General features: G+C 53.2%; 1 protein-coding gene across 1 annotated transcript; it reads right to left on the minus strand.

The window, feature by feature from the left end:
- Nucleotides 1-2,821: 2,821 nt before the first annotated feature.
- LOC310917720 (brain-specific homeobox/POU domain protein 3) lies at nt 2,822-5,249 on the minus strand (the record flags this gene model as incomplete). Its single annotated transcript, XM_083876213.1, has 2 exons — nt 2,822-4,056; nt 5,130-5,249. The coding sequence occupies 2 exons, from the start codon at nt 5,247-5,249 to the stop codon at nt 3,157-3,159; spliced, it is 1,020 nt and encodes a 339-aa protein (XP_083732339.1). The 3' UTR covers nt 2,822-3,156.
- Between the last annotated feature and the right edge of the window lie 6,919 nt (nt 5,250-12,168).

Here is a 12,168-nt window from a genome sequence, read left to right on the forward strand (position 1 = left end):
TTATTATTATTTATTTTTTTTGTTTGCTTTTGTCGTTTTTTTCGTGGAGTTTTAAGGTTTTTGTTTGTTCGTATTTTTTGTTTGTTTTATTTTATTTTATTTTGTTGGTTTGTTTGGTTTTGGTTTTATTTTATTTGACTCCGTTTCGTTAGTTTACTTTTATTCATTTTATTCCATTTAATTTTATTCCATTTAATTTTCTTCTATTTAATTTTATTCTATTTAATTTTATTCTATTTAATTGAATTTAATTTCACTTTATCGTGTTTTATTTCACTTTATTTTATTTCGCTTTATTTTATTTCACTTTGTTTTATTCTTTATTTGTTTTATTTCGTTTTATTCTATTCTGGTTTTTTCCTTGCTTTACTTTGCTTTTCCCCTGTAAAAGCCGCGGGGATACCACGACGCGCCTTTGATTATTTATTTTTTATTTTTTTTTTCCCCGAGTAAGTTATAAAACAAAACAAAACAACAACAATTTAAAAAAAAACACCCACCAAAAAAAAAAAAAAAAAAAAAAAAAAAATAAAAAATAAAAAATAAAACAAAACCATCCCAAACAAACAAACAAAATAAAATAAAACACAACAAAATAAAATAAAATAAAAAATTAAAAAAAAAACCAACGAAAACAAAACAAATAAATAAATAATGGAAATAAAACTCTCTCGTTCCCAGCCCTTTTCCCGCGTGTCCCAGGACGGAGCCCCAAGTTCTGATCCCCAGGACAGGGGGAGCCCCCGGTTTTACAGGAGAGACCCCGGACAGACCCGGGACAGACCCGGGACAGACCCGGGACAGACCCGGGACAGACCCCGGACAGACCCGGGACAGACCCGGGACAGACCCGGGACAGACCCCGGACAGACCCCGGACAGACCCGGGACAGACCCGGGACAGACCCGGGACAGACCCCGGAGTGCAGGACAGACCCCGGACAGACCCGGGACAGACCCGGGACAGACCCCGGACAGACCCGGGACAGACCCGGGACAGACCCCGGACAGACCCGGGACAGACCCGGGACAGACCCCGGACAGACCCGGGACAGACCCCCCGGGCCCCGGGGAAGGGCCAGACCCGCCCGCGGTGACCGGAGGGACCCCCAGAGCCGCCCCCGCTCTGTCCCACCTGGGCACGGCCGGCTCTGCCCCTGTCCTCTGTCCCATCCCTGCCCCTTTCCCTTGTCCTCTGTCCCATCCCTGTCCTTGTCCCTGTCCTCTTTCCCTGTCCCTTCCTCATGTCCCCTGTCCCATCTCTGTCCCTTTCCTTTTCCCTGTCCCATCCCTGTCCTTTTTCCCTGTCCCATTCCTGTCCCTGTCCTTGTCCCATCCCCATCCCTGTCCCATCCCCTGCCCCTGTCCCCTTTCCCTGTCCCTGTCTCATCCCTGCCCCTCTCCCTGTCCCTTTTCCCTGTCCCCATCCCTGCCTCTGTCCCCTGTCCCCTACCCCTCTCCCCTGTCCCTGTTCCTTTCCCTGTCCCCATCCCTATCCCTGTCCCCTTTCCCATTCCTGTCCCTTTCCCTGCCCCTGTCCCCATCCCTGTCCCTTTCCTTGTCCTTGTCCCCGTCCCCCTCCTTGTCCCATCCCTATCCCCTGCCTCTGTCCCTATCCCTGTCCCTTTCCCTGTCTTGTCCCATCCCTGTCCCATCCCCATCGTTGTCCCTGTCCCATGTCCCCTACCCCTCTCCCCTGTCCCATCCCTGACCCATCCCTGTCCCCTACCCCTGTCCCCTTTCCTTGTCCCTTTCCCCTGCCCCATCCCCATCCCTATCCTTGTCCCATCCCTGTCCCTGTCCCTGTGGGATGCAGAAATGTCCCAGGACCCCCAGAAAAGCCCCCCAGAAAAGCCCCCCCAGAAAAGCCCCCCCAGAAAAGCCCCCCAGAAAAGCCCCCCAGAAAAGCCCCCCAGAAAAGCCCCCCCAGAAAAGCCCCCCCAGAAAAGCCCCCCAGAAAAGCCCCCCAGAAAAGCCCCCCAGAAAAGCCCCCCAGAGAAGCCCCCCGGAGCCGCAGTAAGTGCAGGAGGCAGGAGGGGGTTGAGGTAAAACGTGCATGAATTTATTTGAAATGCTGCAGCGTACACAGACACCAAAAACTCCATTCAGCACACACACAGCGGAACGAAATCTCCTTTAATTCCAGAAAAAAAATAAAATTAAAAGTTTAAAAAAAAATAATAAGGAAAGGAGGTAAATTTCTCTATTAAATACGGAAAGTAAAGGGGGGGAAAATAAGAGTTTTCTTGCCTTCCAAAGTGCAGAGTTCCCTCCGCAGAGGCGGCCGGGCCGGGCTGTGTCCCCGCCGCTCCAGGAGCCCCCAGGACGTGATTGTCGAAGCGAAGGATTTTAGGATTTTATACAGCGAGAACCAGACGGAAATCAACAGGCTTCGAGTGAAAACCAACGCGAAATAAATCTATAAATCTCCATTTCCCCGGGCAAACCGCAACTCCGGGGATCGGCCAATTTCTTTTTTTTATTTTTTTTTTTTTTTTTTAACATTTTCTCCTTTTTTTTTACTTTTTTTTTTTTTTTTTTTTTTTTTTTTCGATTGAGCCAATGAGGTAGAAACAGAAATGGTATTGCAAAAATGGGGGGAGAATAAAACCATGCAATGTGTGTGTGCGGGGACCTGGGGCGGGGACAGCCCGGCTCTCCAGCCCCGCGCCTTTCTCTCATTTCTTTGCCTTTTTTTTCTAATTTTTTTTTAATTTTAAAAGAAAAGGAGCAGACACAGCCGAGCCCCCAAAGCCGGGAGGGGCCGGGAAAAAGTCCCGACTCCGGGCAAGCCCCAAACTTTTCCCCCTTGGCTTTTTTCGTTTTGTCTTTTTTTTCTTTTTTTTTTTCTCCTTTTTTTTTTTTTTTTTTTTTTTTTCCTTTTTCTTCTTTTTTTTCTCCAGTTTTATCTACAAAAAAAATCAGTCTGTACCAGTCAGAACAGCCACTTCTCCTGGGGGTGAAGAGCAGGCACCAAACTCTTCACTTTGGGAGCCTTTTCCTTTTATTTTAAGGTTTATTATTATTTTTTGCCTTTTTTTGTTGTTGTTGTTGGAATTTTATTTTTTTTTAATTTTTTAACCCTCCCTAAAAAAAAAGCAGATAACCCCAAACCTTGTTTTGGGAAGGGCTGGGAGGGCGAAAACTCCTTTTTTCCTCAATAAGTGGCAGAAAATTTCATCCTTTTCTGCTTCTGTCTCTGATTGCAAAACCAAACCCGCACCACGTTCTTCTTCAAATCCAATTTCTCGGCGATGGCGGCGATTTTCTCGGAGGAAGGTCGAGGCTGGACGGCAAAATAAGCCTCGAGGGAGCGTTTTTCCGGCGCGGCAATGGAGGTGCGTTTGCGCTTCTTGTCCCCTCCTGGGTAAATCTCAGGTTTGGTCATTTTCTCCCTCTGCGCCCTCTCGGCCTCCTCCAGCCACGCTTCCAGGATGGGTTTCAAAGCCACCATGTTGTTGTGGGATAAAGTGAGCGACTCGAACCTGCAGATGGTGCTTTGGCTGAGACATCCCACCCCTGGGATTTTGAGGTTGGCCAAGGCCGAGCCAACGTCGGCCTGGGTGACCCCCAGCTTGATCCTGCGCTGTTTGAAACGCTCGGCGAAGGATTCCAGCTCCCGAGGGTCCGTCTCGGCGTCGGGGCCGGAGATGACGGCGTGGGAGGCGAGGCTGTGAGGGTGGGACACGCTCATGGCCTGGTGGCCCATGGGGTTGATGGTTGACATGTGGGAATGGTGGTGGGATGGCGTGGAGACAACATCAGGGCCTGGGACTCCTCCAAGAGGAAGAGTTGAGTTTAGATGGTCCAGCAGCTCTCCATCCAAGCCTTGAGAGGGTTGGGGGTGGTGGTGATGAGGGTGGTGGGCGCTCAGCACCGACGGGTGGTGCAGGTGGACGGAGGAGGAGGTGGGAGTGCAGGACACGCTGCTCATGGTGTGGTAAGTGGCGTCCGGCTTGAAGGGGTGGGTTTTCTGCGCCACGATGTCCACGGCGGCCAAAGCCTCGGCCCCCCGCAGCAGGGTCTCGTCAAAGCCGGCGAAGATGTTCCCCTGGAGCTGCGAGGGGAGGAGGGAGAGAGGGAGAGAAAATAAACCGGGAGAGGATTAAAGGGAAGCGGCCGAGAGATCCCGCTCTGCCCCATCACCTCTGCCGGGCACAGGGAGCGCTGCCTGATAAATAAAACCCCCACTGGAGTGTCAGACCCTGAGCGCTCTCCTTTCCAGCCGGGAACAGGTAACGCTGCCTGAGCCCCCCAAATAAAACCCCAGGAGTGTCAGACCCTGAGCGCTCTCCTTCCCAGCCGGGAACAGGTAATGCTGCCTGAGCCCCCAAATAAAACCCCAGGAGTGTCAGACCCTGAGCGCTCTCCTTCCCAGCCGGGAACAGGTAATGCTGCCTGAGCCCCCCAAATAAAACCCCTGGAGTGTCAGACCCCCAGCACTTTCCATCCAAGCCGGACACACATTCTGTCCCCATCGCCCCTGCTCTGCCGGGCACAGGTAACGCTGCCTGATAAATAAAACCCCCACTGGAGTGTCAGACCCTGAGCGCTTTCCCTGCAAGTCGGGAACCCGCTCTGCCCCCATCGCCCCTGCCAGGCACAGATAACGCTGTGTGAGACCCCCAAATAAAACCCCAGGAGTGACAGACCCCCAGTGCTCTCCTTCCCAGCCGGGGACAGGTAACGCTGCCCGAGCCCCCCAAATAAAACCCCAGGAGTGTCAGACCCTGAGCGCTTTCCCTGCAAGTTGGGAACTCGCTCTGCCCCCATCACCGCTGCCTGAGCCCCCCAAATAAAACCCCTGGAGTGTCAGACCCCCAGCGCTCCCCCTGCAAACCGGGAACCCGCTCTGCCTTTCGGGGCGACCTCCCCAAAGAGGGGGGACAGCGGCAGAGGGGCTGGAGCCCTCGGGGGTCGGGGCAGGGGGGGCTGAAAGTCCCAAATGGGACAGAGCCCCCTTCCCCTTGACTCCCCTCCTTTGGGAACAGCCCCCCGCCCGCCTGGCCCGGCATAACGGAGGAGGCAGAAGGAAAAGACGGACCCCCCCAAACTAAACCCAAAACAAACCCAAACCAAACCAAAACCCAAAGTAAGTTATGGAGCGTCGGAAAGCCTTGCGGGGCTCACCTGGGGGCCGGGCAGACACGCTCTGCGGATGGCCTCGGAGCTGCTGTGCAGGTGCGGGTACTTGGGCTCGTGCAGGATGGGGTGCATGCCGAACGCCTGTTTGCTGTTCATGGACATCATGGTGCTGGGGCTGCGGGGGCCGGGCCAGGGCACGGGGGGCGCTCCGGGCACCCGGCTCGGGGGCGCGGTATTGTCTGCCTGCGCCGCCCGGCATCGATGGCATTATAGCCCGGCCCCGCCGCCCACCGCCCACCGCCCACCGCCCACCGGGAGGGGCCCGCCAGGTCCCTCCCACCGCCCGCCCCCGGGCACCGAGCTCAGCCCGGCTGTGGAACAGGGGATCTCCAAACCGGCCTCTCTCTGCTCCGCTACAGCACCCCAAACACCAAAAACGGGCATCCCCACCTGGGGGTGAATCCCCCCAAGCTGAGCCCCCTCCCCGGCTCTGCTCATCCCGCAGGTGGCCCTGTCTGTCCCTGTCACCGCCCCTTGTGTCCCCTCGGGTCGGGTCGGGTTGGGGTGGGTTGAGTTTGGGTTGGGTTGGGTTGGGGGGCATCACCTCCTGCCCACCCCCTGCCCACCCCCTGCCCGCCCCCTGCCCGCCCCTCCCAGGGGGATTTGGGGAGCAGAACAGCCCAGAACACGAGGCTGAAGAGGAGCCGTCTCCCTTCTCCTTTTGAAGAGAAAAACCTTAGGTCAAAAAAAATCATAAAAACACCGAAATCAAGAAAAGTTTCACCAACTTTTTTTTTTTTTTTTTTTTTTTTTTTTTTTTTTTACTGTTTCATTGAATCTCCCTGGCTCGTTCCCCAAATCCTCCCGTGCACCTCTGCCTGGGAATTTCCCCACACCCTGTGGTGTTTCCTTCCCTCTCTTCCCACCCGCCACCAACCAAAGCCAGTCCCTGCCACCACTAAAGTGGATTTTGGTGGCGCTGCTGGATCAGGGGGCTGAGGGAAGTTGCAGCCCCCAGATGTTCTCAAAAGGTGCCTGAGGATGGTGACAGCCCCAGCAGAGCAGGAGGAGCTGCTGAGGAGGAGCCCCAGGGCCTGGGGGATGGAGAACACCAGGGTCCTGTGCTCAGAGCAAATTTCTTCTCAAGGGAACCAGATGTGTTTCTCCAGCCCCAAAATCCAGCCTCAATTTTGGTGCAGCTGTTCCAGAGTCAGGGACAACATCTGTTTGCTGCTCCCTTCCCCACCCTGCTCTGCAGAGCCTGAGCATCCTCTGAGTCCCCTCCCCTGGGGACCCTGCCAGGGGTCTTGGCACAGACATGGCCAGAGAGGGGAACAGGAAAATCCTGAGCTGAGCCCGTGAGCTGATCCCCACCTTACCTGAGAGGCTGAACTGTCCCCCAAAGGATCATAGAAGGGATTGGGGTGGGAGGCACCTTAAAGATCATCCATGGGCAGGGACACCAGGGAACCACCAGAGATGTTTCCTTGGTGCTGGACCTGCCCAGGGAAAGGTCCAGGTCAGATCCAGTGGCAGGAGACTGAAAGGCACAATCACCACGTCTGGTGACGCCCAGACTTGGGCACAGTCACCAAACCCACCACAAAAATCCCCCAAACCAGCCCTGTGCAGCACTTGGCTCATTCAGAGAGATGGGAGAGAGTCCCCAGGGCTGAATCCTGACTCCAGAAAAATCCTCCTGCGGGGAAAAAACTGCCTCAGCCCCAAAGTGCTGCCTGTCCTTGGTGGCTGAGACACTGCCAGCCCCTCCTGGAGCCCCCCTGGTGTGCCAGGGACCACCAGGATGCTCAGACTCTCCAGAGACCAGCACAGGCTCAGAAACCTCTTCCCTCCTCGCTGCTGCCAGCACAGCTCTGAGTCACTGTGCTCCTGGAGAGCTGCAGATCAGAGGAGGGAGGATGCTGGAAAGCTCCACTGAGACTCCCAGCAGGATTCCTCACAAGGGGAATTGTCCCTTCCAGGTGCTCTGCACTGGGGTCTCTCCCCTCCAGCTGGGCTTGTTGATTTTCTCTTGGCTCTTTTATCTCAGGGTATTCCACAATTCCTTTTGCTGGGCTTCCCTTGGTGGCCCCTCCACCCCACTTTTCCTCATTTTTCTGCATTTCAGCACCTCAGAGAAGGCTGGATGGAGCAGTTCAGCTCCTGGCCCTGGGTTTCACTCTCCCTGAGGAAGCAAACCTGTGCCAAGCTGCATTTTGCTGCTGTTCATGTCAGAGAATTGGATCAGATGAAGCAAACAGCATTCCCTCCTTCCCACTCCTCTGTGTGCCAGCAGAGTTTTCCAAACCACCAAAAGAGCCTTTGCTCTTTCCCTGCCTCCCCCCTGAGCATCCTGCCCTGAACTTTATCCTGCTCAAAAATGAACTTTTTGGGCAAGGGACACTCAGGGAGGGTCCCCAAACACATCCCTGGGCACCCTGGACACAAGGACAACCACAGGGACATCAAGAACTCCCTCCCAGTCCCATCCCATGGATGAACTCATCAATCTTGCCACCTCCTACACCATGGATCTGTGGGCTGGTCCAGAGGGGAAGAGAGCAACACCCTCCATATCAAATCTCTGGCCTGAGTCAGGAGTTACCAGGCTCCTCCTGGAAAGGGAAAAACCAAGGAAAACCCTCCTGTTTTTCAGCCAGGATGGGCAAAGATGTGGAAGCACCAAACGAGGAGAGGTTTCTACAGCAGTGATAATCACAGACATCTCAAACTTCCACAGTTGTTGCTTTAGCCCTGGGCAACTCTGAATATTGGCTCCTCCAAGGAGCAGCATGAGCTCCCAGTGCTCTGCTCTGCCTTTCTGGAGTGAGATGGAACAGCTCTGCAATGCCCCTTGTTGTGTCTGTTCCAGCTTTCCTCCAAAAACTGGGATAGTCCAGACCCGTCTCTCCCACCCACTCATCCCAGCAACCCCCATGAAGCAGGAAATGCTTCACTGGAATCAGAATTTAAAAAGAGGAAAGTTGGGATCCTTCCTATTGAAACAAAACAAAACAAAACAAAACAAACAAAAAAAATTTAAAAAATTAAAAATAAAAGCCCTGAACAAAGACCCTCATGATGTGAGTCTTAGGAAAAGGAATTCCTTGCAGGGTGATTCCAGCTCCCAGGCTGAGAGCTGCCACCCCAACCTGGGAAGTGCCTTTGGGGATCCAAATCCCTGTGCAGAAATGAAGAACCAGGAATCTCCTCACACCGTGTGCTCTGGTTCTGTGCCCTGGGATGGTAAATAATCCAAGAGGGCAAAAATATTGTGGGACTCATCACTCTGGCTTCTCATTGCCACTGCAAAAACAACCCTGGGAGGTTGAGAACCTCCAGCTCTTTGCTGCTTTTTGAGGATGACCCATAATTTCCCTGCCTGGCTCTCTGCCTACAACCACTAACCCTGCAGGCTGGGGCTGCTGCCGGTGTTTTCCATCAGCCAGGGCTGCCCTGCCCTGCCCTGCCTGCAGACTGTGCAGGGCCCGGCCTGCCTGCCATGTGCTTTGCTGCCTCAGGCACTCGCCTGCAGACTCCAGCTGTTTTTATTACCTAAGTGGGTTTGATTGCTCCTTCATTTGTTGCCTGAGCGAGAGCCCTTGGCACCCTCGTGGGCTTTAATGGGGTCTGTGTGTTCTCGCTCCCAATTAAACCCACGGGCAGCGATTAACAGCAACTCCAGCGTGGAGCAAGAGGGGATGAGGCTTTCCAGGGCTCCGGGAGAGGATCCTGAGACTTTGTGCATCCCCAGCAGACAGCTGGGCTGGCTGGAAATGGTTCTGTCCCCAGGTGACCACTGCCACTTTCTGCTCATCAGGGGAGGGTCGGCTCAACCATCCCAGCCTTGCACAGACACATTTTCCACCAGTGTCACCCCAAAGTTACCCTTAGAGACATTAAGGACAGTTCCCCACCTGCCCTGGAAAATCTCATGTGGGGTTATGCAGAGATCAGGATATCAGGGCGTGGATGGCCTTGACCCACTTGGTCCTTCCCTCCTTTTATCTTGTGCTCCTGCCCAGGGATTGAGCAGATGGAAACAGCCAAAAAACAGTGAATTTTTGGTGCACTTGGAGTTTTCAGCCCCAGCAGCCAAAAACGGTGAATTTCTGCTGCACTTGCCTGAGGACTGAGCAGGTGGAAGCGGCCAAAAATGGTGAATTTCTGCTGCACTTTTGGAATTTTCAGCCCCAGCAGCCAAAAAACAGTGAAATTCTGGTGCACTTTTGGAATTTTCAGCCCCAGCAGCCAAAAAACGGTGAATTTCTGCTGCACTTTTGGAATTTTCAGCCCCAGCAGCCAAAAAACGGTGAATTTCTGCTGCACTTTTGGAATTTTCAGCCCTAGCAGCCAAAAAACAGCGAATTTTTGGTGCACTTTTGGAATTTTCAGCCCTAGCAGCCAAAAAACAGCGAATTTTTGGTGCACTTTTGGAATTTTCAGCCCCAATTTCTGACTCCAGGAGCCATCCCAGCCCCTGGCTCTGCCAGGATCACCCCGTGGCTCCGATGAGCACATCACATCCAACACGACCCAAAGCCATCTGTGGGAACCCCGGGGAGGAGCCATCCGTCAAAATTAAGATGTTGGGGGATTTAAAATGCTTCGATCTCGTCGGAATCGGCGCTTTCTGATGGAAATTGGTTCTGTCAGGAAATGTGTAAGTGGTGCTACCTGCCAGAGGTCCGTGCGCGGGGAGCAGGGATGGTTGGAGTGCAGGAATGGAAGGGAAAATCCAGGCCCAGGAGCTTTTTAACTCGATTAAAGCCTGGCTTAGCTCCTGAGACAGCCCCGTGGTGTTGGGAAGGACATTCCTCCCACGCTGAATTAAATTTGTGGGGTCAGGGATGGGACCTGGACAGGCTGAGGTGACACCTCAGGTGGCAGGTGGTGGCGTTATGGGAGACCCAACAGAGGCCAAATTCTGTGCTGGGATGAGGAACAGACACCACAGAATCATCGAGGTGGGAAAAATCCTCTCAGATCCTTGAGTGGTTGAGATCCAACTCTTCCCAACAAGGCCAGCACTGACCCATGTCCCCAATTGTCACCTCCCCACGGCTCCTGAACCCCTCCAGCCACGGTGCCGAGGCGTGGTGTGAAAAATCACCTTTTAAAATACCTGTTTCTTGAGGAAAATGCAGGAATGGCTCCTGAGGAGGATGAAATTCCCTTCCCAGCCCACGGAGCAGGGTGTTTAATGCAGGTGAGGTGTAAGGGAAAGACGATCCGCGCCGGCCAACGGATCCAGCTTGTAAAAATCCTTATTAAAACCCCGCTGAGCCTAATAGGGAAAGATGGCTTTTAATTAAAAAGTGCAACCATTCAGCCAACTTTTATAGGGAGATTGCTGCGACCCCAGGAGATGCCAACCAGCAATAGACTCAACTCCTTCCGGAGGGAGGGATCCCTCCCATCCTTTGTTAGCTGGAACATCTCTGCCGCTTTTAAATGGGCAACTTCACAGCTTTCCTGAGTGTGGTTTCTTCCATTAGGAAATGGGAATCTTCTAACAGCTCACCCAGGCAGCAAAATTCCTGCACTCCATCTCCTGCATTAGGAACCTGGAGCCCGAGCAGCTCCACGGAGTGAGAGAGAGAGAGAGAGAGAGAGAAGAAAATCCAGATGGGGCAAAGTGTAGCTCGACTTTTTAATACTAAATTATTTACAGTAAGTAAAATCGTGTGTGTCAATTGTGAAAAGAGTCCAATTTGTTTGATTTACATTGCAGGGGGGTGCCCTGGGGTAGGGGGTGTTTAACTATCTCCTCTAATGTAATTGCCTATGGCAGCCCAGTAAATATTTGATGGGCTGCCTGAGCGAGGGAAGGAGCTGGGGCTGATGCTCCCGCAGCCCTCGCAGGGTATCAAATGCAGCTGCAGCCAAGCACTACGTGAGTCCTTCCCATTGTGTATCTGGGCTGCCTTCAGCCCACTTTCAAGGTGGGAATGTGCACTTTTCTGCTGGAAAACAGGTTTGTCCCCCCCTATGCCGTGGGGTTTGTTTTATATAAGAATTTCTCTTACCAAATTTCTCTGTCGGTGCCTCAAAGGAAGTGTTTTTACCTCAGTTTTTTTAGCAGGAAAAGCAGGTTTTGGCTCTTGTCGAGGATGTTTTCATGGTTTGGAGATAGATCCTGGTCCCAGCTCACAGGGATTGTCCCTCAGTCACAGGATGGCTGAGGGTGGTGAGGGGGATGTGGATGGGGACAGGATTGGGAAGGACACAGAGGTGTCTGCAAAAAAATTCATAGTCCCAGCTCACACAGCCTCTCACATTTTTTTTCCCCATTTTTAATGTTTCAAGCACCACCAGGGGAGGTTCAGGTTGGACACCAGGAGGAATTTCTTCATGGAAAGGGTAGTCAGGCCTTGGCAGGGGTGCAGTCCCTGCCCCTGGAGCTGTCCAGGGAATGCCTGGAGGTGACACTCAGAGCTCTGGGCTGGGGACAAGGTGGTGACTTGATTGTGGAGACCTTTTCCAACCTCAATGATCCTGAAATTCCATGTCAGGATGGGCACAGGCACAGGAATGGCCCCTGTGGCCTGAGGACAAGGTTCTGCTGCTCAGACAAGGCTGGGACAAAGCCCCTGCTCCTCTCTGGGCAGCCCTGCCAGTCCATAGGAATTCCTGGAGGGTAGGAAATGTCACATCACCCACCTGGGACGGTAAATATTTAAAAAGGGGAACACCCTCTGCCTTTCTCCCTGCCCTCCTCATCCATATTCAGCCTCATGCAGCTCTTCCAGCCCTGCAGGAAAGCCCTGGGAAGAGGGAATCCTCTGAGGGGATGTGTCTGCAGGTCCTGTGCCCTCTGCAGGGGTTTGGAGGTCCAGATTTGGGGATGGGAAGTTGATCATCTATGAGGTCCCTTCCAAACCAAACCATCCATGGATTCTGTGGTTTGGAAGGGACACATGGAGGCCTCCAGCCCACTCCCCTCTTTGGAGCAGGGCCAGACAGGGCAGGTTTGTACAGTGGAGATGGAGACACCAAAGTCTCCCTGGGCTCCCGGACAGTGAGCAGGGAGAGGACATCCCAGATCTTCATCTACAAAGGCAACCAAAAGCCAGGTGGGGCT

The sequence above is a fragment of the Zosterops lateralis genome (genome assembly GCF_965231275.1).
Source record: "Zosterops lateralis genome assembly, chromosome: 21".
Lineage (NCBI taxonomy): Eukaryota > Metazoa > Chordata > Aves > Passeriformes > Zosteropidae > Zosterops > Zosterops lateralis.